This window comes from Lontra canadensis, unplaced genomic scaffold (genome assembly GCF_010015895.1).
Source record: "Lontra canadensis isolate GAN:19392208 unplaced genomic scaffold, GSC_riverotter_1.0 scaffold170, whole genome shotgun sequence".
Taxonomy (NCBI): Eukaryota; Metazoa; Chordata; class Mammalia; order Carnivora; family Mustelidae; genus Lontra; species Lontra canadensis.
This window is the reverse complement of record NW_022631164.1, coordinates 1,820,371-1,846,062: the sequence shown is the minus strand read 5'-3', so window position 1 is coordinate 1,846,062 and position 25,692 is coordinate 1,820,371. Positions and strand designations below refer to the sequence as shown.

At 39.1% G+C, this 25,692-nt stretch overlaps 2 protein-coding genes across 5 annotated transcripts in view; both read left to right on the top strand.

The window, feature by feature from the left end:
- The window catches only part of BABAM2 (BRISC and BRCA1 A complex member 2), a 401,243-nt gene that overhangs the window by 151,092 nt on the left and 224,459 nt on the right, over window positions 1–25,692 (top strand). The gene's annotated exons all lie outside the window — the stretch shown is intronic.
- LOC116860039 (MICOS complex subunit MIC26) lies at window positions 1,974–2,873 on the top strand. Its single transcript, XM_032845831.1, has one exon. The coding sequence runs from the start codon at window positions 1,989–1,991 to the stop codon at window positions 2,583–2,585; it is 597 nt and encodes a 198-aa protein (XP_032701722.1). The 5' UTR covers window positions 1,974–1,988; the 3' UTR covers window positions 2,586–2,873.

Below are 25,692 nucleotides of genomic sequence, written 5' to 3'. Positions count from 1 at the left end.
TGGTCAGGGAGAGACCAGATTGTTGGTGTTCATGAGGACATAGGTAAGGAGAAAATTTACTCAGTGGGCATGTGACAAAATGAGTTGTGGAAATGGGATGGAAACTTGAAAAACTGAAATGATGAAATGAAATTATTAAGAAGAGCAATGGAGATGATAGCACACTGGCCAAAAACAGTCATAGAGAAGGCTTTTCAAGGAATAGCTTTAATTCGTGACCGACTTGAATATGATAATCTTACTGGTGTTCTGTCTTTGAAAAGTTTAAAGGGATTGTTGCTGGGGAAACCCATTTCAAGTGTTCTGGTTCTTTCATATAGTCAGGGAAAAGAGGTAATGATGTGTGTGTGACAGTCACATTTTGTGAGTTATCATCAAAGATTGAGTTTTAGTAAATTTGCAGTTTTGAAATTTCTCATTCTTCTCACCTTCCCTTAGGAACGGGAGATTTTGCGTTCTCTGTACTCAGAAAAAGAGAATTAGGCTGATTTATTTCCCCGGAATTTTTTTTTTTTTTGGATGAATTTTTGCATTGTCCTTTATTATTTGGAATTGTTTGAAAGTCCACTTAGTTTTACATATTTGCTGGGAAGGAAACTGATAATCTCCCCCAAATATTCTCTTTATTTGACATCCAGCCCCTAGTTTGGGTGATATATATTGATTAAAGTCATTTCTCAGCACGCATAAGATAGCAAACATTAAAAAACTTTCTGATCCTGACAAATGACTACAAATTTGAGGACTGACCTCACAAAAATTTTTCTCTAAACCACAGACTAAATGATGCCTCAGATTTTGAGACCTTTAGTTTAGGGAATTTTTTGGATCCAAAAAAGTCACGCTTTTAGAAATAAAGATTGCTTTAACTCATTCTTGTGAAATCTGGTTTTAAAGCAAAACAGTTGTCTGCTGCTTGAAAGACCATAAAGAATTCACGGGGAACCCTCATCTTATCTCAAAGGAAATAGTTTCTGTCTAGTCAAATAGGAATGGGCATACTTTCATAAAAGGGGGAGTGTGTACCTGGAAGAAAGTGCTGTTAAAGTAGGGTGCTGTGTATTCTCCTAAGAAGTTGGATTGATCGTTGCTAACCTTGAGCCAAATTTAGCATTTAAGACTTAATCACAAAGGGAGCAGTGAGATGGTCTGAAAACTTACTCTGCAGGGAACTTCCCTTTCTTCCTTCCCGAAGAAGTCGGGGACCCCTGGCTGCTTTCGTTCATTGTCCTTGTTGCACCTCCCTCCTCTAGAGAGAGAAGCAGGGCTTAGAGAAAAGTACACTCTAAATCAGGGGCCCCAGACGTCTTCTCTAAAGGGCAAGATAGTAAAATTTTCGGCTTGCAGGCCATATGGTCTCTTTCACAACTACTCAGTTCTGCTGTCACAGCATGAAAGCAGCTACAGACAATATGTGAATGAATGAGTGTGGCTGGGTTCCAATAAAACTTTATTTTCAAAAACAGGCACCGGGCTGGGTTTGGGCCCTTAGCAGTTGTTTGCCAATCCCTTTTCTAGACGATGGAGGGGACTGTGTCTTCACAAGCACTGGGGACAGCATGGAAAGATAAGTAGAGGGATTTGGTTCAGTGAGGATGAGTGGCTTTTAATACTGTGGTCTTTTCGTGTGTATTTTACTAGTGTCCTCAGCACGATTGAAGACCCTCTCCCTCTTTTCCTTCTTCTCTGTTTCCTTCCTTGTTTTCTTCCTTCCTTTATTACATCTTCTCTTTTATTTTTAAATAATCTGTTCATAACATACAATTTGCTAACCTCTCTTTGAAGTCTTACAGTCCCTGCTAAAACATGGTCAGGCTATGCACACCCACCAAATTTGGGGGAATATTAATGAGATAATGTATAAAGTGGTACTTAATGTACGTCTGAATTTGGAGTAGATGCAGAATAGAAGTGGTTTTGATTTTATCGAGTCATTTAATTTCTACTTCAAAATATCGAATTTATTGGGAGCCACCTCTGCCAGCAACATGTTCAAGGTAATTCAGAGGGCTGTGGGGCCGGCCAGCCTGAGTCTGCTCACCTTCAAAGTCTATGCGTCACCTAAAAAGGACTCACCTCACAAAGCTTCTGTGAAGGTTAATGAGCTTTCACTCTACTCGGTTCCCGAGGGTCAGTCTAAATATGTGGAAGAGCCAAGGACCCCACTTGAGGAAAGCATTTCACATCTCCGACATTATTGCGAGCCATATACAAGTTGGTGTCAGGAAATGTACTCCCAAACTAAGCCCAAGATGCAGAGCTTGGTTCAATGGGGGTTAGGCAGCTATGAATATCTCCAAAATGCACCTCCTGGATTTTTTCCAAGACTTGGTGTTATCGGTTTTGCTGGCATTGTTGGACTTCTTTTGGCTAGAGGTTCAAAAATAAAGAAGCTGGTATATCCGCCTGGATTCATGGGACTTGCTGCCTCTCTTTATTACCCACAACAAGCCATTGTATTTGTCCAGGTCAGTGGGGAGAAATTATATGACTGGGGTTTACGAGGATACATAGTCATAGAAGATTTGTGGAAGGAGAACTTTCAAAAGCCAGGAAATGTGAAGAATTCACCTGGAAATAAATAGAATGCTGCATGCTCTGCCCATTTTAATCAGTTATAGGTAAACATTGGAAACTCCATGCGGTAAACCAATATTTCTACAGAAAAATGGCAGAGAAGTCAGTACCGAATGTAGTAAATTGGTTTTCTTCTTCAGGATAAACTATGCTAGGCTTCTTTGTTATCTTGGGTGATACCATACTACAAGTGGACTAATTGGAAATCCTTTCACCTAGAGAGAATGTCTAGCCTTAGAACTCATTCTCATGTTGCTATTTATGTACATAATTAAAATTCCAAATTAAAAAAAAAATATCGAATTTATTGTGGACTAGGAAGAAAGTAAGTATTCCACTGAAAGTAGGATAAATTATATTTGTGGCTTCTCTTTTCCTCTCTCCTGATTTTCCCCATCTAGAATTCAAAACCCAAATTTACCCCTGCCCCAGATTTCTAGATATAATTTGTCGTAATTCTGACAACCACAGGTGGCTTCTGGAATTTCTTTTCTTTTTGGATGTCCTTTTATAGTTTTATTTTGCCTTTATTTTTTATGGTGTGCTCGTGTTTTTGTTTTCTAAATTAGAATTGTAGAATATAGTTGTATCTCCAATGATCATCAGTCGAACTGCTCTGCTCCCCTGTCCCCGTATGTGGTGCTAATCTTTCAAGTACAGTCTATTCTGCCATAGAGTTTCAGTACCATGAATTCGCACATGATTGGTAGTGGAAGCGTGTCAGTATAATACAAAAATTGCCATGGTTTTTGGTTGACTTTTCCCATCAGGTTACTATTTTGACCACTAGATAATAGCCGCTGAGTCCAAAATACTAACGAACACAGCAAGCTCTGGAGGGATGTGGTGTTGCACACAAGGTCCATTCACTCCATGTCCTTCCTCTTGGCTTACTTTTGCCATACACCTTGTATTTATGTACATGTTGCATGGTTTCCCCTGATCTTTATGAAAAGAAACAAACTCAAGACAGTGAGTCACAGCTGTCCCTCTCTAGCGTCATTACATTTTGTCCCAAGCCTGCTTCTCCACTGTAGCTTGTGATGATGTCCCCCCACTCTTTCCTGTAACTCAGCAGCCCAGCCTTCCCTTGTAGTCCCTTTCATTAAGTTATCTTTGCATTTTCAGGGGTCTTATATTTACTGCAATAATTCCTTATTCTTTAGGAACATGGCATGATGTTTTAGGTATGTCAGTATTTTTTAACGAGTTTGGTTTTTGTCAATGCTGTGGTTACAAAGTTACACAGGTAACTGTAAAGTCAAGTCTAACTTTACTATATTTTTCTCCTCAACCTCTTATTCTTTATATGTAATTTACTAGAATGCAGGTTTATTTTTTTAAAGGAATGAATATATCATGTTGTAGCAGAATCACTTGTATTTTCACCTAGAGAGTCTCTTCTTCTATATAGGCTAGGCATTTACACTTTTAGTATATACTGTAAGTTCTAAATCCTTCTCTATCCTCATGCTTCTCTTCAGGAAATGTTCCAGATTGCCAGCATCTCTCTTAAACTGTGGTACCCAGAAATAAGCACAAAATTTCAGATAGGATTGATCAGGCCAGTGTTCCATTGGAATGCTTCACCATTGGTTAGTATTTATCGAGTTTGTAAAAAACCCAGACCTTTTCGTTTTGTTCACCCTGTTTTATATGCAGTTTTTTTTTTTTTTTTTAAGGCAACGTATAGACTCATTCCATCATGTGTTTTTGAATTTGTCTGGATATGGGGGAGATGTCACCGCTTTTAACCACATCGGAACCATGTAGCACAGGGATTATGGGGTGTGACCATTACAGGTGACCATTTTTAAATCTGGAGTTGCTTTTCTCTAGGACGGATTTTTCTCTACTCACATCATAAAGGTACCACCTGGCATCTGAAGGAGTCGGTTTATCGCTGTCACCTATCCTCGTGAATCCATTTTCGTCAATCAGCAGCCTCCAGAATAAAAGTAAAGTCTGGTTAGGGGCATAGGATGACTTCATAGGCAACAGTAATGCAATTCATAGTGATTTAACTACTACAAGAGAAGTACAAGGTTCTTTTAGTGAGATGGTGAGAGATCACCACATCTCATTAGGAAAGAGGTGACATTTGGGATGAACCCTGAAAGACTGTTAGTATTGATAGAAGCTGGAGACTGATTTCAGCTCACAACAGTAGCACATTTGGAGAAAAACAGAGCAGCCCAGTTTGTCTGAGTCCTGGAACATGTGTCCAAAGTTGTGGGAGATAAGTAAGGAAAGGCATTTAAAAGATACAGTGATACAGGGGCGCCTGGGTGACTCAGTGGGTTAAAGCCTCTGCCTTCGGCTCAGGTCATGATCTCAGAGTCCTGGGATCGAGCCCCGAATCAAGCTCTCCACTCAGCAGGGAGCCTGCTTCCCGTCCTCTCTCTGCCTCTTTGCCTACTTGTGATCTCTGTCTGTCAAATAAATAAAAAATCTTAAAAAAGAATAAATAAAGATACAGTGATACAGATAGAGCCTTAAATTTAAATTCAGCTAAGGAGTTTAATGGTTGTTTTTAGTAGTAATGTGATTGGAATTGTATTTAGGAAGAGAAATCTGCCAGGAGACAATATATAACATGACTGGGAAAAGGGGCTGATAAGGTCCAAAGGATTTGAAACGGTATTAAAGCTCCCGGTGACCCATGTTTCAGACTTGCTGAAGTTTTCACATGTGTAGCTGAAGTACTTGCTCAGCCAGCTCAATGATCCACCTGGATGATTGAGAGAGAGGAAAGGGGGAAGTCGGAACCTTCCAGTCAGTGCTACCCGAAGTGTATCTCTTTTGGTTAATGGTAAGTACAGAATCAAAAGTCTTTAGAAACATTTAAAGCAGTTTGACAGAATAATCATATGTCTGTTATCTTGTAATGATAAAAATATTGGGTTTGCATTTTGATGTCTTAAAATTTTTTCTTTTCCTAATAACTCATTTTTAATGTTTTGTATGAAGCCATCAATCTGTGAAGGATTAGGAAAAACAAAACAAAACAAATAAAAACTGCTCTTTCTCTGTATGTAGTTTGAGAAGCCTTGTTCTAGCCCAAACTCTGTCTTCTTTGGCCCCTGGCTGCCATTGCCTCCCCTATCCTGAGACACAACAGTCTTTTAAGTATACTTGGAGTTTTTCAGTTTTGTTCTTTTGCTGAGTTGGGTTTTGTATTCACTTTTTTTTTTTAAATTTTTATGATTTTTTTAAAATGTTAGTCACCATACAGTATATCATTAGTTTTAGATGTAGTGTTCCATGATTCATTGCGTGTAACACCCAGTGCTCCATGCAATATGAACCCTCCTTCATACCCGTCACTGTGCTAGCCCATTCCCCACCCCTCCCCTCTAAAACCCTCAGTTTGTTTCTCAGAGTCCATAGTCATAGTGTCTCCCCCTCGGATTTTCCCCCCTTCATTTTTCCCTTCCTTCTCCTAATGTCCTCATGCTGTGCCGTATGCTCCACAAGTAAGTGAAACGATATAATTGACTTTCTCTGCTTGACTTATTTCACTCAGCATAATCTCCTCCAGTCCCATCCATGTTGATGCAAAAGTTGGGTATTCATCGCTTCCGATGGCTGCGTAATATTCCATTGTATGTATCGATGGACCACATCTTCTTTATCTATTCGTCTGTTAAAGGGCATCTTGGTGCTTTCACTGGTACCCAGCCTTCTTCTCCCCCTTTTCTCATTATAAATGCATTCCCAGATTCGGAGTAGGAGAAGGAACCTGCAGCCCTTGATTAAAATGATACTTATTATAGACTTGGAAAACGGATTTTTTTCTTTTATAATACATTTTAAACAGATTTTAACACATACTTATATTTTGATGTAGTTTCATGATAAAATAATGTCACAGTGATTCCCATCCTCTTTCTCACATTTTTTGAGGACCCATTTCCTTTCTTGAATCCATTAGCTGCGGCTATGTTTTTACATTCTGACCATATTGTTGGAAGGGGTGACACCCAGAAATAAGGTTGGTGCCATTCTCTGTTGCTTATGAAACGTTTTGGCTCTCTCGGAGCAGGATAAGATGATGATTTAGGTTTTTCCAGCTTTGTACCAACTCTAAAAGTAGTCTACAATGCCCCGAATATCTGTTCAATATGTGGATACTTCATATACTTTAAAAAAAAATTTTATTTATTTATTTGACACAGAGAGAGAAAGCACAAGTAGGCAGAGCAGCAGGCAGAGGGAGAGGGAGAAGCAAGCTCTCCATTGAGTAGGAACCCCGATGCGGGATTCAGTCCCAGGAACTTGGGATCGTGACCTGAGCTGAAGGCAGCCCTTAACCGACTGAGCCACCCAGATGCCCTACTTCATACACTTTAACATAAAATCCTGGAATACTGATGGTGATGGTATTCTTAATATCTGTTAGACCAGAGCTTCACAGAGTGTGGTCTTGGCACTCGGGTATCTCTAAGACCCTTTTAGAGGATCCGTAAAGTAAAAACTATTTTCAAAATTAAATTGAGAATTTTTAAAAAAGATTTTTATTTATTTATTTGACAGAGAGAAGGAGAGAACACGAGCAGGGGGAGTAGGAGAGGGAGAGGGAGAAGCAGGCTCCCCACTGAGTAGGGATCCTGATGTGGGGCTTGACCCCAGGACCCTGGGATTCTGACCTGAGCTGTAGGCAGAAGCTTAACCAACCGAGCCACTCAGGTGCTCCTAAATTGAGAATTTTTTACTTAATTAGTGAATAGTGGAGTTTTCCAGAGGCTGCATGGTATGTTAGTATGTCATCATCACTCTAATGGCCAATGGCATGTTTGTTTGTGCATCCTGATAGTTTAGAAATTTCTCAGTTTTATCAAAATGTGTTCAAGAAGAAATGGATAACTTGGATAGTCTCATACCTATCATAATTAAAGAGTTAAAACCTTCCCGTAAAGGGAATTCCAGGCACAGACAACTTCATTAGTAAGTTTTACTAGTCATTTAAGGAAGAAATAATATAAAATTATACACACATTCTTTCTGGAAAGTCAAAAAGGAGAGAGTACTTACCTGACTGATTCAGTGAGGACAGCATTGCCTTACACAAAATGCAGACAATTATAAGAGTACTACAGATGACTCCCTCTCATGAATATAGATGTAAAATTCAAAAGGAAATCTTAACAAATTCCATACAATATTATATTGCAAGGATGATACATCATGATGAAGTGGGGCTTATCCCAGGGATGGAAGGTAGACTGAATAGTAAAAATCAGTATGATTCACCATACTAACAAACTAAAAAGAAAGATCACATGATCATCTTAATAGATACAGAAAAACATTTGATGCTTAATAAAAACTCTCAGCAGATTAGACCTGGAAAGGGACTTCCTCAGCCTCATTCAGTGCATCTGTGAAAATCCTATGGCTAGTATCATACTTAATGATGAAGGATCAGATGCTTTCTCCCTAAGGTTAATAACTGGTGGGTTAGTAGATGTTTACTTTCTTCAATTCTATTCAATACTAGAGGTTCTGGCCAGTGCAATAAGGCAAGAAAAAGGAATAAGAGGCACTCTGAGTAGAAAGGAAGAAGCAAAAATGTTTTTATTCACAGGTGGAATGATTATTTATATAGAAAAGCCCAAGGAATCTACAGAAAAGCCGTAGTACATAACAAGTGAATTTAAAAAAAAAAGAGAGTTTATTTATTTATTCTAGAGAGAGTGCACATGCTGCAGAGAGCACAAGCAGGGGGAGGGACAGAGAGGGAGAAGCAGGCTCCCTGCTGAGCAGGGAGCCTGATGCAGGCAGGGCTTGATCTCAGGGCCCCAGAATCAGTACTGAGCCAAAGGCAGATGTTTAACCACTTGAGCCATCCAGGTACCCCAGTAAGTGAATATTTTAAAGTTGTGGGACACAAGATCAATATACAAAAAATCAGTTGTATTTTTATATGCTAACAACAAATAATTTGTAGTTGGAATTTAAAAAATATTATTTATAATAGCATCATAAATTGGAAATACTTAGGGATAAATCAAAAGATATGAAAGACCTATATGCTAATAAGTCAGACAGAAAGAGACAAATAGTATGTGATTTCACTCATATGTGGAATTTTAAAAAAAACAGATGAATGTAGAGGAGGGGGAAAAAAAGGGAGAGAGGGAAGCAAACCATAAAAGGCTCTTAACTATAAAGAACAAACAGAGGGTTGATGGAGAGAGGTGGGTCGTGGATGGGCTAAATGGGTAATGAGTAATAAGGAGGGCACTTGTTTCGATGAACACTGGTTGTTATATTTAAATGATGAATCACTAAACTCTACACCCGAAACCAATTTTACCATATATGTTAACTAACTAGAATTTAAATAAAAACTTGAAATAAAAAAGTACCATCTTTAACAAAAAACCCAATCTATAAAGCCTTGCCGAGAGAAACTAAAGAAGACCTTAACTAATCGATGTGCCATGTTCATATGTTAGAAGGTTCAAACCTTGTAAGGTATCAGTTCTTCCCAAATGGATATATAGATGAGACCCAGTCCTAGCAGGTCAAAACCCAGCTGGCTTTTCCTTTTTTAAAACACTCTGATTCTAAAATTTATTTAGGAATAGGAAGGGCCTAGAATAGCCAAACAGTTTGAAAAAGAAGAACGAAATTGGAGGACTTACACTGCTTGATTTCAAGACTTACGCAAAAGCTGCAGTAATTAAGGCAGTGTGGTGATGCTTTTAAAAAGACAAATAGATCAGTACAGATCAATGTAACAGAGTAGAGTAGCCAGAAATAGACTCACACATGCATAGGCAACTGATTTTTGATGAACGTGGAAAGACAATTCAGAAGAAAAAGAATGATCTTTCCATCAAATGGTGCCAGAACAATTGAACATCTATACGAAAAAGGAACTTCAATCCGCACCTTTGAACCATACAAAATTTGGCTCCAGGTGGATCAACTTAAATGTAAAACCTAAAAACTACCTAATTTCTAGAAAAAAGCATATGATAAAACTGCAATAAGACTGCTTTTTAAAAATCTGTTTTAATTTCTGATATACTAAGTATCAAACACACACACACACACACACACACACACACACACACACACACACACACATACACACATAAGCAAGAGCTCTTTGGAGTTCTTGGTACTTGGGAAAAGAAGGTCCTGAAACCAAAATATCTGAGGATTGCTGCTATTGGCTCTCTAGCCTGTTGTATTTCCTACGGGTTTGTAGCATACTGTAAATGTGTTTCATAAAACTTCTGCATTATCAGTCATGCTAATTGTACTAACAAAGTGTTATCAGCTCCTACCAATGTAGAGTAAACCTGGGATCATTACCAATTGCTCTTTAAAATCAATTCTACTCTTAAGCGGCCAGCTTCTAGGGTTTCAGTATAAATTGTGGTCAGTTTAGGTACATTCGATGAATACTCAAATGGAGAGATCCAGAGTGCTTGTCCCCTTTTGTGTATTTGCCATTTTCTGTGATGACTCAGTGCCACCTATTTATTCAAAGGGTGTGTGGCTTAATGGTACAGCTAGCATTTCGCCAGGGCTTTTGGTGCCAGTGTTGCCACTGATAGGGCAGTTATACATGAGCTCATATTTACTTTTTTTTTTAAAGATTTTATTTATTTATTTGACAGAGAAAGACATACGGATAGAGGGAACACAAGCAGGGGGAGTGAGAGAGGGAGAGGGAGAAGCAGGCTTCCCACCCAGCAGGGAGCCCGATGTGGGCTCCATCCCAGGATCCTGGGATCATGACCTGAGCCGAAGGCAGACACCCAATGACTGAGCCACCCAGGCGCCCCTACAGGGGTTCATATGAGTTCATGAGTTCATATTTAATCCTCACGCTGTACAAGGTGGCATCGTGGATATCTGTTGTTGTCTGCCTGGCATCTCTCTTCCCCTTCTTCTTGTAATAGTATTCTGCGTTAATCTTCTTTGCCCCGTGCCATCCCTGTGATTCTAATAGGGCTGTACATTACAGTTCTCTTCTGCCTGGAAGGGATTAGTCCAAGGGCCGGGTATGTCATGGCCCAGTCAGAGTCTTCCCTACAACATTTGAAAATTGAAGTATGAAGGGAAAAATTTGTTCTGTGTTGTGGTGTTTGTAGCCTGGGGTGAATCGAGTCCCTAACTGTAGGCGGCCATGTTCGTCACCATGTGGGAAAGCTTCTAGGTCAGCACTGCTCAGGAGAGATACAATGTGAGCCACATGTGATTTCTAGTAGTCACATTAAAAGAACTAAGAAGAAATAGGCGAAATTCATTTTAATAATGTTTTATTGAACTTATATCCAGAATATTTTAATATGTAATCAAAATTAAAATTATTAATGAGACCTTAGATATATGTGTATACGTATAGATAGATTTTTTTTGGTACTAAGTATTTGAAGTCTGCTGTGTATTTTACTTTGTACTACCTCTCGATTTTGACTTTTCCCATCTGGAATGCTCCACAGCCACATTTGGTTAATGGCTGTCATACTGGACAGGATGGCTCTACACAGAGGGAATGAGGAAAGCCAACACAGAAAAAGAAGTAAAGATGAGAGTGAAAGAGATAGAGAAAAGAGTATTGTCAGCGGTGAGGTTTTGGTTTTAGTCCTTGAACTTTAAGTTGCTGTCTGGGTGCTAACTCCCATTATCAGCTGTCCTTTGGAGTCTCAGCTTCTCTACCTAGTTTTCCAATAGATAAGCTATTTAGCTTAAGTGAGCATGATTGAGGTTTTTGTCATTTATAACCAGGAAGACTTTTTTATCGTGTGTGTGTGTGTGTGTGTGTGTGTGTGTGTGTGTGTGTATAAACAAGCTGAAAGAAGTTGGGTTACCTAGAGTTAATCTTAATTGTAGACTGCAAGGCGTGGGTTTCAGTCCGGGTTTGTGGTACTCAAAAGCTCATGTGCTTTCCACCACAAGAGACTGCCATGGAAGCGAAGTGTAGAGACGCCCTTTGCTCTGGGGAAAGGGATGGAACTTTACTCTTACACATGCAATGCCGAACACAGTCTTTCTAGCTTCTGACATAATGGAATTACGAAAATACTTCTTTTTTGACAGGAACTTCTTGGTGGGGATGCATAGTAGTCCTGTCAACACATTCTCCCTCCACCCCTTTCTGAAAAGTGACTTCAGCAAGTCACTTGGCAGTAAGTGGAACCAGCTTCAGTCCTGCGTATCTTTGTGGCCACATCCATGCTGCCTTGCAGATTGGTGGAGTAAACCTTGTTCCATTTGAAATACATTGTAGCCTGTCCAGGAAACTTTATTAGTACCTATAACAATTACATCATTAAAGAGCAGGATTTATGAGCTCTTTTAAGGCCAAGATCTGTTTTCCACCCTGAATAAAGTTAAGCAAGTTCTCCTAATAAGTTTGGAATAATTCATTCTTTTCTAGTTGCTGTAAGTGATGTTGCAAAAAACTGGAAATCAACAAGAGGCTCTTCTGCATTTCAGAATCATACTTTTGAATGATTACAATATTCTAATGTTGAGTTCATAGTTGATCCATTTTAGCAAATTGTCATAAACCGATATGTTGAGAATTAACATGAATGAGGCTTGAGGTTTTATGCTGGGACACCCAGGCAATCCATAATTGTAGTAAAAAATTTGTCCTTGATGGCACTTAGGTCACCGTTCAAGTTAATTTATTTACCTCTTTAGCACACTATCAGATGTTTCATTATTAAATAGTAACAGTTCAAGGCAATTTAGCTTACCTGGGCAGTGTAACATAAAGCTACCCCACATTAAAATCTGCAAAGCAAGTGTGCTGTCTGGTTTACAAGTCTGAGGTCTAAACGTATCAGCCCCATCACACCTCTCACTCGAACATTCCATCAGTACCTCTTCTACGCCATGTGTTCAAAGAAAAAAAAAAAAGACGATGGCTTCACACTGAGAGTCTGCCCACTCATGATCCTGCTGTACTGCTCTGGCTTCTCATCTAGAGTTAGTACAGCTGACAGCCAGTTCTTGGTGTCCTGGGAACTCTGCTCATGTGGTCCTGCCATGACAGGAATCCCCTCCAAAACGAATTCTCCTTTAATCTCCTCTGTTTTCTAGGGCTAAGTGGTCTGGTTCTTTCCTTTCTTAGATGTCAGGTGTGGGAAGAGAAACTCCATCTGCACACATACCCAGTTTGGAGGGGCTTCTAGGGTAGCTGGCAAAGTTCTGTATCTTGACCTGAGTGGTTCTTTCCAGGGTATTTGTCTTTTAGTAATTCACTAAGCTATTGATATTTTTTGCAAAGGTTTCTGTATTTGTATTTTTCAATAAAAAGGTAAAATAATATAAATAAAAACAATATATTGATTGTAGAGAGTTCTGGGGAATTATATTTTCTCTCTGTTTGCTCTGCCTTAGTCTTGTCTTTTGCCAAGAAACCCAAGGCTGAGAGAGCTGTAATAGTATAAGAAAACCTTCTTCAGAGCCACCCTTAGAAAGGAGTCCATTCATCCATTCAATAACTATTTATTGAGTTGTTACTGTGAGTCAGGTACTGTACTTGATGCTGAGGGATAGATATGGTATGTGTGTATATTTCTGTGTGATCAACATGATAAATGTGATCTGTGTCCTCGCTGTGCTTTATAGTTATGTCAGTGATGCCACAGATTGAAAGACTATTCTTTAGTATCCTGTTTGGGAATATTGTCATAATGATTTAGATTTATATCTGAAGCCATTGACATTCTTACTGGTAGACATTTATCAATAGGTAGCAAAGCAGTTACCTACTGGTCCATAATAAATTACTACAAAACCTTTTAGTGGCTTAAAACAACAAATGTTCATTATGTCTAGTTACTCTGGGTGAGGAATTTGGGAGTGATGTAGCTGAGAGGTTCCACCTTCTCATGGGGCTGGAGTCAGGACATTGGCAGTGTCTATAGTCATCTGAAGGTTTCACTGGGGCAGGAGGATCCAAGGTGGCTTCCTCCCACGGCTCTTGGCAGGGGAGTTTAACTCCTCCTCCCATGGGCCTCTCTACAGGCTGCTTGAGTATCTTCACAACATGTCACCTGACTTCCTCCAGAGCAAGCAGTCTGGGAGCGTGATTAGCAAGAAGGCAGCTGCAGTGCTTTTTAAGATCTAGTTTCTGAAGGCCCCTATACTGCTGCTTCCTCTAATTCACTTCATTACAAGTGGCTTGAGTCCTGACCACACTTAAGGAAAAGAAAATTGGGCTTTCCTTTTGAAAGCAGGACAATCAGAGAATTTGTAGACCCATTTTAAAACCATCACAGGTACAAAGTAGGTAAATAGGTTGAGAGATAGAAAGATAAATACTAGGGTCTAAAAGTTCACAAGCATTGTATTACTCTTTTTTTTTTTTAAACATTTTAAAAATTTATTTATTTGACAGAGATCACAAGTAGGCAGAGAAGCAGGCAGAGAGAGAGGGGGAAGCAGGCTCCCCGCTGAGCAGAGAGCCCGATGTGGGGCTCAATCCCAGGGTCCTGGGATCGTGACCTGAGCCAAAGGCAGAGGCTCCAACCCACTGAGCCACCCAGGTGTCCCAAGCATTGCATTACTCTTGTGTCTCTCTACTTACTTGCCTTACCCTTACATTTCAGCGTACTAGAAATTTCGCCTGAACTTTTCTTACTCTTTCTTGGTTTTGTGTCTCCCTCCATGTAGAATACTTTATATCACAATTTCTGTTAAAATCTTACCCATCATATGTGGCTTTATTCCACTGTCATGTCTGGGAGGAGTGATTGTTTGAGGAAGGGCCTAGAGTGGACAAGTTTGAATCCTGTTCAAGGAAAAACAAGATTCTTCAGTAGGAATTGCCAGATTACAGGGCTTGAACTTCATCTAGTACACTCTAAAGAGTCAGGTTAAAAGTCACTTGAAAACAGGCAAGACACAGTGAAGGCTTCACTGGCGCTGGCACAGGGAGGCAAGGAGCATAGGTTGAAGGAGACTGTGGTAGTCTAGAAGGGAAGTGATAGACCAGGAGCAGTTGCAGATACGAAGGAAGGGCTGATGTTTGTAAAGGTTTGAACTCCTGCTGGCAGAATTAGTCTAAGTCACCTCTGAATTTCCCTGTATCATATAGCACAGTGCCCTGAACGCAGTATTTGCTCATTAAGATTTCACTGTAAAAATTGATACATGTCTGTGTGCTTAGTACATATAAAATGATTGAATGATGGTATAGATAAGTTCTTCTATCAATCAAGTGAACCCTACATTTTTAACTCATTTAAAAAAAAAGAAACACAATCTATAATTATGGCAATTAAAATCCTAAATCTAAAGAAAACATAAAAGGAAATATAACTCTAGAAGTGATTCTATTTTTATTCAGAACCTATATTTTATTTGGTATGATGAGACTAGCCTAATAAAGAATAGAAACAGACTTCTGATTATGTAAGAGCCCACAATTATTTTTATGGTTATTGCATTCCAGTCTTCTTATGCAATATTTACAGTGTACATGTGTAGCAAGGGCACAAAATACAAGTTCTAACAATCTTGACAGTAAATCAGAATCAAGTCACGCACTATAACATTTGTGAGCTTGCTTGGCTGATGCAGACAACCTTTGTTAAAAATGCATAAAATACCAAGTTTATAACTGTGGTAGATTTGGAGTTTGAAGTTCTAAAATTTAATTATCCCCCCCACCCCACCCTATAACTAATTCTGCCAAGACATTTTGATACTGGTTTAATTGTGAAGGTGGGGGAAAACTCATATTCAATTTTGAGAAAAACAAAATGTTTTAAATATTATATGAATGTGCTGAGAATTTCAGCAGATTATGGCTACAAAAGATTATGATTCAGCCTGAAAACATAACCTATGGAGAATCAACTGTTCAGAATGAGCTCTTCCAGATGACAGATCTTACGAAGAAAACCTGCCAATAAAAGAGAGAATGCTAGAAGAAGAAGAATCCCGTTGACTTTCAACATATGGCCCCGACACTGACAAATTTTATAGTTTTTAGTGAATAGCAACCCAAAATAACCGGGTTGATAAAAACCAAAAAAAAAAAAAAAAAAGTGCGTGAATTTAAAAAATTCTTCTCTAATTTTTTTTGCACTATTTCAGAGGATGTTTTTAATGGAGTGAGTGTGTTTGTATCTGTGTACAGGAGTGATGAAGGGGAACCCCCTAATTGTATTTTCACCTTTCAGGATAGTAGAGACTCCTAGCAGACTGAAAATAAAGACAAATATCTATGTAAATGTATGCATTAGTGAGAACATTGCCATCACTGTCTATTATCCTCATTGATGGTTCTCTAAGCTACAAAGTCCCTGCGTTTGTTCTTTTCTTCCCCTCTCTTCTCTCTGGGGACTCCCTCTTCTTATCCCTTTCTTCAGTTAAACCTTTCAAGTACTACTTAGCGGCTACTAGAGATGGTCTGGCTAACTTCCTTGGCATTAGGTAGGTTGTATACTGTGTCTGAATGCTCCCTGAGGTGTATCTCCTGTGTTCATTTTTCCTTTCATTTGAGAAGTACTGAGTACCAGCTATGTGCCAGGCACTATACTAGAGAAACTTAAAGAGTTTACAGGCTGAATCTTGTCTGATATATTTCCAGATGTCTTTGGTGTATAATGGGTCAAAGCATTACAGTGAGTTAAGTTTGTCAGTCAGGTTTATAGGTCAAGTTTACTTCTGATATTTCCTTCCCCAAAGTGGAACTGGTACAGATAGATACTTCCTCTAGAGAGCTCTTAGATTCTCCTAAATTCCATGAAGATTGTCCCACCGCCGTGATTACGGTGGTGCTAATTTAGAGCAGGATTGGCCGAACAGGGAGAGGAACTGCCAAGTAACTGCAGAGCAGTGGATAAATGCTCTCAGTGTGCATTTGATCACATTTGATAAACACATCAAAATGTCAGTATTCCAGCTCTGCTGCTTGCCAGTGTGTACCTTGGTTTCTTCATCTGGAAAAAAACAAAAACACCCGAGCATATAACTACCTACCTACTTCCGAGAGTGGCTATGAAGATTAAGTGAGTTAATGCCTGTCAACCAGTTAGTCCAGTGACCACCACGGAGCATTCTGTAAATGTTACCTGTTACTATTCCTATTACTGTAATTGTGGTCAGAATTAATTCTTAAAGTAACAGGACAGATATTTACTAATTTCTCTGACTAATTATTATGATTTACACAAAAAATCCAAGCCTAGATGTTACATGGAATAAACTTAAAAGAGTTAGACCTACTTTAAGGCACAGGTTCAAATAACTTCATTGAGCCTAACTATAGCCAAATTAGTTTTGTGCTCTGGTTTTCTTTATTGCTTTAAGAAAATTTTTCAATCGTCACAAAGCTTTTAGTGTCTTTTCCTGTTGGTTCTGGGGTGCTATGCAAGCTTTCCCGTTTGTAAGCTACCCGGACAGGTTTTATCTACCGAGAGACCTCCTGTTCTCATCCCTGGTGCATGTCTCTTTTTCTTTGGAGAGGTGTTTTGTCCTCCAGTGGCCGTACCTTGGCTCTCTTCAGAAATCCCCATGGAAGTTTTTATTTTGGTTGGTAAAAAAAGCACGAGATCATGATAGGAGGCATCATTCCTGACTCTCCTATCCTCAGTTCTAGGAAAAGCTCACTACTGCAGCCTTTGAAGTACCTTCCTTATCAGTCTGAAGTTGCCAACAACTTAGCTTGGCAAGGACAAGGATTTTATCTTAGAGTATACGTTTCTCTCTTTATGTGGACACTGAAAACCACCAGAGCAAAACAGTGTTTCAGATATGAAGTTCATTGAACTTCACCCTCAAGTAGAGTTATGTTCAAGATTTGTGTACTTGACTTTTGTAACTTAGACCTCAAGGAAAAAGAGGTGTTAAATCACAGTTAAATTCTGGACAAGAGCTTAAGCATGTAGTCCGATTGCTTGTGTCTAAACTGCACACCTACCATTTATTATATAACACTGGTAAGTTGCTCAACCCCTCCAAGCCTCAGTGTACTTAATTATAAAATGAGAACTGTAATCTCTGTTCCACATGCCACCTTGTTAGGGTTCTGTCTTGACTTCGCATGACCCATCCCAGTCACGGCCACCGTTCTCCCACCACCCTGAGTTTTAGAAAGAAACCCTGAGATTCTGTTTATAGTTTTATCATCCAAGTGCACGTCCCTTAACTATAACTGGGTTTTTACCTATTGTTTTAAAATTTGATGTGTCTTTTAAGTCTCTTTCCGTCTGTAGGTTCTTCCTTTCCTTTTCCTTACAATTTGGTATTGAGGGACCCAGGTCATTTACTTGAAGAGTTTCCCCTCGTCTTAGATTTTGCTGATTGTACACTCTTTGTGCAGTTCAGCAGGTTCCTTTGTATTTCCTGCAAACTGGCAGCTGAATGGAAAGGCTTAATCAGATCTGGGTTCAGTGCCTTTGGCAAGACGATGGGTTGTGGTGGGTTCTTTTAGCAGGTAAATGTCTGGTTGTCACTCTTTCCGTGATGTTAGCAGGCATCGGTGCTTTGTGCTTAGATCCCTTAGTTCACTGAGGGTTACAAAATGGTGATACTATAATTTTATCATTCTGTTTTTATTTATTAGCTGGAATAATTTTATAAGGAGATTATTTCTCTCATCTACTATTTGGTTATCCAGTGGTATAGTTCATATAAGAAAGGCAGGGTAAATGCTTGATTGTTTCCTACTTCTTGCCCAGAGTTTAAGATAACGAATTGGTCTGTTACTCTTAGAAGTTGACTGATTAATTGTCTATATTCAAATTCCTTTTGAACTTATGACTTTAAATATATTTGATGAGTTGAAATTTAAATTGTCCCATCTCTGGCCAGCAGTAACCTTTTCAGGTTGATTCCCGAGTCCCTTTGACATGACCCTAGTAGTAGTCTTTGATGTCTGGGAGAACGAGGTGTTTGAGACTCATCTTGACTATTTCCTGACCCACATCTGAAGTCCACCATTTTTCTAAGAAACTCTGATTTCTTTTAGCAGGAAATATTTCACTCCCATGTTAGGCTCTTAGGATGTTCATTGCTACTGGGTTGACTATAGTTTTTAGGCTTTTTCATGGTACAGAGCTAGGAAATAGATACTCAACGTGCTTAAGAAGCTTCGGTGGTGAAAAATTTCAAATGTACACAGAGGTAAGGAGTACAGTATATTGCATCATCACGTAACTCATTACCTAGTTTCAAAAGAATTACAAACAGAAAGCTGATGTATTTTAATTGTGTTCTCCTCCTTTCCCATTCCCCATGCTGGAATATTTGGAAGCAAATCTCATACTTGATGTGATTTTTACTTATAAATGCTCTAGTTGACATTTTTTTTTTTTTTTAATGACATCCTCTGTCTTTGCTTCTCTTCTGTGAAGTTGAGCCCTCCTTTACTGACCTAGCTCTGCCACTTAGCAGGTGGGACTTAAACTCTCTAATCCTCCATCTTCTCAAAAAAAGCCATAATTTAACTAATGGCCCGAGGCTAGATAGTGAAATTGTTGTAATTTTTTTCAGGGTGGGACTCTTAGTGCTCCACTGAAAGTCTCTGAGCACGTATGCATTTATCTAATTACTAATTTCAGATACAGTCTTAGAAGTGGCATTACTGGCTCAAGGAGTCTACAAGGAACAGAGGAAGAAAAAGAAAGATCGAGTCTATATATTTTTTAATATTTAATACTTATATTTACATTTATTTTGTATTATATATATTTTTTCTTCCAGAAGATTATATCAATTTACTCTCCCTCTGACTTTTATGATTGGCGTTCTTAGGCTTGGTTACACTTGGGAGCGAATTGCTGGGACCATTAGGATTTGGGTGGTGGACAATTCATAAAGAGTAGACCTGGAGTGTCATTTAGCGTTCTTCAACCCCAGCACTATGGACATCTTTGTCAGATAATCCTTTTTCGTGAGGGTCTGTCCTGCGTATTGTACGATGTTTAGTAGGCATCCCTGACCTCCAGCCACTCGATGCCAGTAGAACTCTCTTCCTGACCCCCAGCTGTGGCAACCAAAAATTTCTCTAGACATTGCCAGATGTCCCCTGGAGGGCAAAAATTGCCCCAAGTTGAAAAACCACTGAATTTTTCCCCCTAATTTTCTTTCTATAATGGAAATCTGTTTGTTAAATGTTAATTGATAGTCTCTGCATACTAATAATTAAATTCCTGTAAAGTAGTTAAGAGGTATTTTCTTTTTTGTTACAGTAGTTTGAGGGGGAGAAGCAGTCTGCGTTCAGTTCCCTTGGTAAAACTATGGATGTTCTTGCCTTATTCCTTTAACAGTAAAGACAATTTATGGAAAATGGCATATATTGAAAACTTGTTTTTGAATCACAGCGTTTTTGGTTTCATTTTGTTCACTGACAACCTAATGGGTTCTCTCACATGGGCTGCGTTATCCTGCTGTGTTACGCCCTTGCCCCCCTCTGTGAAGCTGGCTGCCGGGGTCTGCCATCCTCCCCTTGCCCGCTTTAGTGCACTGAGGATCTGTTTTACTCCAGTCATGATGGCCCTTTGCTGCTTCTTTATCTGGCCATGAGTTCACTTAAGAGTTTCACGCCCTCTTTTTCTCCCCTCCCAATCAAAAATGAATTCAACGTGCATAATCTTGGAACTTTATTTCAGCTTTTGGAAAATTGCATATGTGGTGTTTCCATTGGAGTTGAAGCTGGTGAGGCTGATAGAGACCAGACCTTAAATGTTGTAGCGAGCAGACCGCATTTGTCAGTTGTACTTTTCAGACCTGTGTGAAATGGTATGTAAAGAAATCGGAATCATTTGTTACCACAACATTACTTTTGTGACAGTAGTCATGACAACAGAGTCCTTCTCTGACCCTGACTTCCTCTCCAGGACGCTAGCCCCTGCTGCAGGTCCGTGGGTACTTGGGATTTAGGATTGCAAATACATTTTCTTTCCCTTTCTTTCTTTCTTTCTTTCTTTCTTTCTTTCTTTTTTTTTTTTTAAGATTTTACTTATTTGACAGACAGGGATCACAAGTAGGCAGAGAGGCAGGCAGAGGGGCGGGGGTGGGGGGCAGGCTCCCAGGACCCTGGGATCATGACCTGAGCCGAAGGCAGAGGCTTAACCCCACCCAGGCGCCCCGCAAATACATTTTCTAAGGAACAGCCACTTATAGACTTTGGGAGGTGCTTGAGGTAGGTGAAAGACTATGCCTTTGACCCTGTGGTGTTCCCAAATGATCAAGGCCCCTTGACCTTTAGATTCTTCCTTGCACTCACCGTCAGGAAACTTGATAGCCAGCTGTGCTTCGAAGTCAGCTTTTCTCTTTATTATGTATAAGCTCAAGTAACATGTTGTTGTTCAGATTAACCTGTCTTGGCCCCTCGAATCTCTATTCTAATAACAGATGCCACTGGTAACATTTGTTTCTTCATTCAACAGATAGAGAGTGCCTTACTTCTCAGAGCAAGGGCCAAGGCCAGTGCTTCTGGAGCAAATCCAAAGTTAGCCCTTTGTAGCTTCATGTGTATGGTCACGGGTAGCACAGGATTGTTACTTCCCTGGCTCTTCCAAAGAAAGTGTCATTATACTATTGGTAAGTCTCCAGTAGACTGATTTGCCTTTCTGTGGACTTTTGCACTCCCTCCATGACATTAGTAGGAGTGAGGGAAGATGAAAAGCATGCAGAACTTACTAGAGGGAATGGTCACCCAAGTCATGGTCTCACCTAGACCTGGGGAAGGTACCTGTTCACTACCCAGAGTCTCTCCCTTGATTTGGATTAATTTGGAATTTCACACTCTTGTTTGAGATGTAGATTTTCCTTAAATAGTAAACTTTACACTTTTAGTGCACATTTAACTAGATATTTGAGACCATGCTTCTACCAAGATTTTTTGGGAATAGGAGGTTTGATCCAGACCGGGAAAAAGGACAGCAGTTTCTTGAAGAAGCCCCTGGAGGCCGTACCTAACGTAGTTGTCACAGATTTTCTCAATTCGTGGACCCTCAGTACCACATCTGCATTGAACCCTGAAGATTTTCCATACCAATGAGTTAAGAAGCCAGCTGAATGAATCTCGGAATACTGAAAAAATAAAATACAATTAAAAAAGAAGAAGAAGAAGCCAGCTGTTGCCTTCGTCTGCCTCCATTTTTAATATAAAATGCACCCAATACATCTAATACAAGTTCTAACAAGTAAGCCTTTTTCTTGGTGACAACAGAAACTCTTTGGATCTAGCAGGGTTTGCTGGGACAGAGTTGTTTGAATTGGACCACACCTCTGCTTGAAAGCTGAGAGGGCTGCCTTTTTCTTTCTTTCTTTTTTTTTAATGGTACAGAGCTTTCCTTCCAAGCTCCTAACAAGTGGGGATGGAGCTCTACAGCTGGGGGGCCCCATCCCTGTAGTAAACAGTGGCTCCCTAATTCATAATGGGATTCTCTTCTAGGCAGGGAAAATTTGTACCTAGGCAAAAAAGGTTAAAAATTAAGGTTAAATTTGAAAGAGCATTATACCTTCCTATTGCCATTTCAGATTATAGCTACTGTCAAACAAAGACTCTGAGCACGTGTGTGCCATGTGCGTGTGCGTACACAGGGTATCTGTTTAGGGGCTATCCCCTGTCTTTGTGTCCTGAAGTTGTTGGCAGGTACAGATAGTTACTTTAGCTAATTATTTGAATGCGGTATACAATGTTTGCTCCTTGTACTTCAGAGATCACTAATAGGCAGCTAACTCAAATAGAATGTTCTTTAGCATTGATGATTTATGATTCCTCTCATAGAATAATAATTTTTACTTCCTTTGCATAAAACTATTTCTGTATTGTCTCATGTACTTTTCTTCATTTACTGTATAAATTTTAAATTTATATGTACATTTATTGTATATTGTATAAATTATTATAATGTAGATTATTAGATATAATTAAATTTATCTGAAGTAGAAAATTTCATCCCTTTTCCATAAAATTTTAGGTTAAAAATGTTTGTGAAGGGGTACCTAGGTGGCTCTGTTGGTTACACGACTGCCTTTGGCTCAGGTCATGATCCTGGAGTTCCGGGATCCAGTCCTGCATGAGGCTCCCTGCTCAGCGGGGTGTCTGCTTCTGCCTCTTAACCTCCCTAATCTCTTGCTCTCTCTCTCATTCTCTTTCAAATAAATAAATAAAATCTTTTTAAAAAAAATTACTAAAAAATGTTTGTGAAAATTACCTGTTTCAGTAATTTAATGTATAGTTTGAAGTCATTTAAATCCTAGATGACCACTTTATGTTTTTAACACAGAATTTTATCATCTTAATTTTTTTTTTACTTTGTATCAAGTACAAAGTATATCTATACTATGAGCTCTTCAGAGACAGATTCAGTGTCTTATTCATCTTTGTGTCATAAATACCTAATTTAGGTGATTAGCAATGTTCATCAGCTTGACATATTCTTTCATTAATTGGAAATTGGTAGTGGGAGAAATGATTTAGAAAATCTGTAAATATCCTCTCAAAGACTGTCCTTCATTTTAAGAGCCTTAGCAGATCTCTCAGCCTTTAGGTTTTAGAGACAAACACTAAAATTATCCAGAATTTTGCCTACTTACTGGCAATAGAATTAAATATAATTAATGAGGGTGGAAAGACTGGTTAGTTATAAAAGGACATGAATTTTTTTTTTAACTTTTTTTTTTTTCTAATTTATTTGACAGAGATCACAAGTAGGCAGAGAGGCAGGTAGAGAGAGAGGAAGGAAAGCAGGATCCCTGCTGAGCAGAGAGCCCAATGCGGGGCCTGATCCCAGGACCCTGGGATCTGACCTGAGCCGAAAGCAGAGGCTCTAACCCACTGAGCCACCCAGGCGCCCCGACATGAATGTTTTTGAACAACAGAGCACAACCTTCTAATTTGATTATCTTCTTACAGCATGTGTAAGTAAAGTTTTTCCTCTTTAAGGACTGAAGTTTTAAGAGAAGTTTTTGCTGTTCTTTGTTCCTGTATGTTTTATGAATTTAAAATATTTTTATAGAGTGTATAAGATGCTATTAAAATTGTAGTAACTTTTGGCTTTTATTCCCTAGTATAATTATCCTTGATTACAGACTTCAGAAAAGGTAGTGTACGGAAGAGCTGTTTATCTCACAAAAAAATTTCACATAAGATTCTAGAGTTTACTTTCTAAAAATAAAGGCTGTTCTTTTTGAGGTAATTTAGATTTTTTTTTCTTTTTTTTCTTTTTTTTTTTTAAGGACAACAGTCTTTCGTTTTGAAGAACAAATGTTTTTCAGCCTGGTTTGTTGTGAACACCCAGAATGTCTAGCAATAGACATTCAATTCCTTTCTTAACCTCCCTCCCACTCCTTCAACCCCAGCCCAAAGCAAATGCTCAGGAAATAGACAAAGGCACCATATCCTGTTATCAGATTTCCTTTCTGTAGTTCTCTCGAGCGCCAGTGTCTTGGGAAGATAGGATGATATTAAATATAGTTTTCAAGAAATCCATTTTATATCAAGAAAATTAAATATTAACAGAGAGCTTGATGACTTGAGTACCTGGGTAGATGGTGATGCCGTTTACTTCAGTGGGGAGGATAGGGACTGGGGAGGGATACAAGTTTGGGGTGGACAAGCAGGTTGAAGGGTTGATCAAGAATTCCAACTTGGACATGTTAACTTGGAGCTACCCACTAGACATTTCAGTGGAAATGGCCAGTAGATAGGCTATGAAAGTCTGGAGTTTAGAAGAGTGGTTGAGGTAGAAATGTAAACTTGGAAGTGTGTAGCATGGGGACTTTGTTTATATCCATTGGAATACCCAAAAAGAAGGTAGACAGCGAAGAGCCCCAAGGCCTGAGGACCATTTAGAAGTCAGATAGTGGTGAAGCAGTCAATAAAGGAGCCCGATAAACATGATTGTTGAAATGGTTTTAAAACCAGGAGGGAGTAGATTACAGAAGCCAAGAGAGATGTTCCAGAAGAGAGCACAGTCAACGGTGTCTAATGCTGCTGAGCACTGACTAAGAGGAAAACAGTGTTAAAAATGTGGTGACTAACTTGCTTGTTCTTCATCCATCCATTCATTCATTCGTTTGTTTTCTATTAGTCTTCATTAACAAGTGGTTCTCAACTTAGCTCTTTTTTTATTTTTTAATATTTTATTTATTTATTTGACATCACAAGTAGGCAGAGAGGCAGGCAGAGAGAGAGGAAGGGAAGCAGGCTCCCCGCTGAGCAGAGAGCCTGATGCGGGACTCGATCTGAGGACCCTGGGATCATGACCTGAGCTGAAGGCAGAGGCTTTAACCCACTGAGACACCCAGGCACTGCCTCAACTTAGCTCTTATAGTTACTCATATTTGGAGCACAAACCAATATTTAATCTCATTTTTACATCAGTTGAATATGCAGATTAACATATATTCTCAGATAACTTGGGGAATATTGATTTCAGCTTCTCGAAGTAAGAGAAATTTGCAGAGAGAAAAAAGTGACAATAAAAAACATTTCTCAAAAGCCATCAAGTGTTCTGGATTAGTCTCAGAACAGAAATTTCAGGATGGTGGGAAACTGGGAAGGGGATATAATGTGGTAGGGAGCCCACAGGCACTTTTTGTGTTTAATGTCTTTCTTTATCTGCATCTTGAATGGATTGATATTAATTATGTCTGTCTGGAGTATTTAATGAAAGAAAATACACATATCTCTTGAGAAAGTCATCAGAATTTAATGACTCCAGTGACAGTGTTTCTTCATTTTCCTTTTGTTATAGTACAAGTAAGGCAGAAATTAGGAAGAGGTAAAATAAAAGCTCTTTGCTTCCTTTACTAGGAAATGTAGCCTACTACAGAAAGGTTTTATAATTAATTATGGAATTTCAGTATTATTTATGTAAACTTTATTCTGTAGTAAATAGTAAATAAGTATATTACTGTTGATAACGTGTTTTTAAAAAAATTTTTTAGCTCTAGGGGCGCCTGGGTGGCTCAGTCAATTAAGCATCTGCCTTCGACTCAGGTACTGGGATCCAGCGCTGTATCAGGCTCCCTGCTCAGAAGGGAGTCTGCTTCTCTCTGTCTCCCTCTGGCCCTCCCCCTGCTCATGATGTCTCTCTCTCTCATTCTGTCTCTCTCAAATATATAGATAAAATCTTTAAAAAAGTTGTTTTTTTTGTTTTTGTTTTTGTT

What these genes read in the sequence shown, in the direction of transcription:
- LOC116860039 (XM_032845831.1), top strand. Translation starts at nt 1,989, where the DNA reads ATGTTCAAGGTAATTCAGAGGGCTGTGGGGCCGGCCAGCCTGAGTCTG.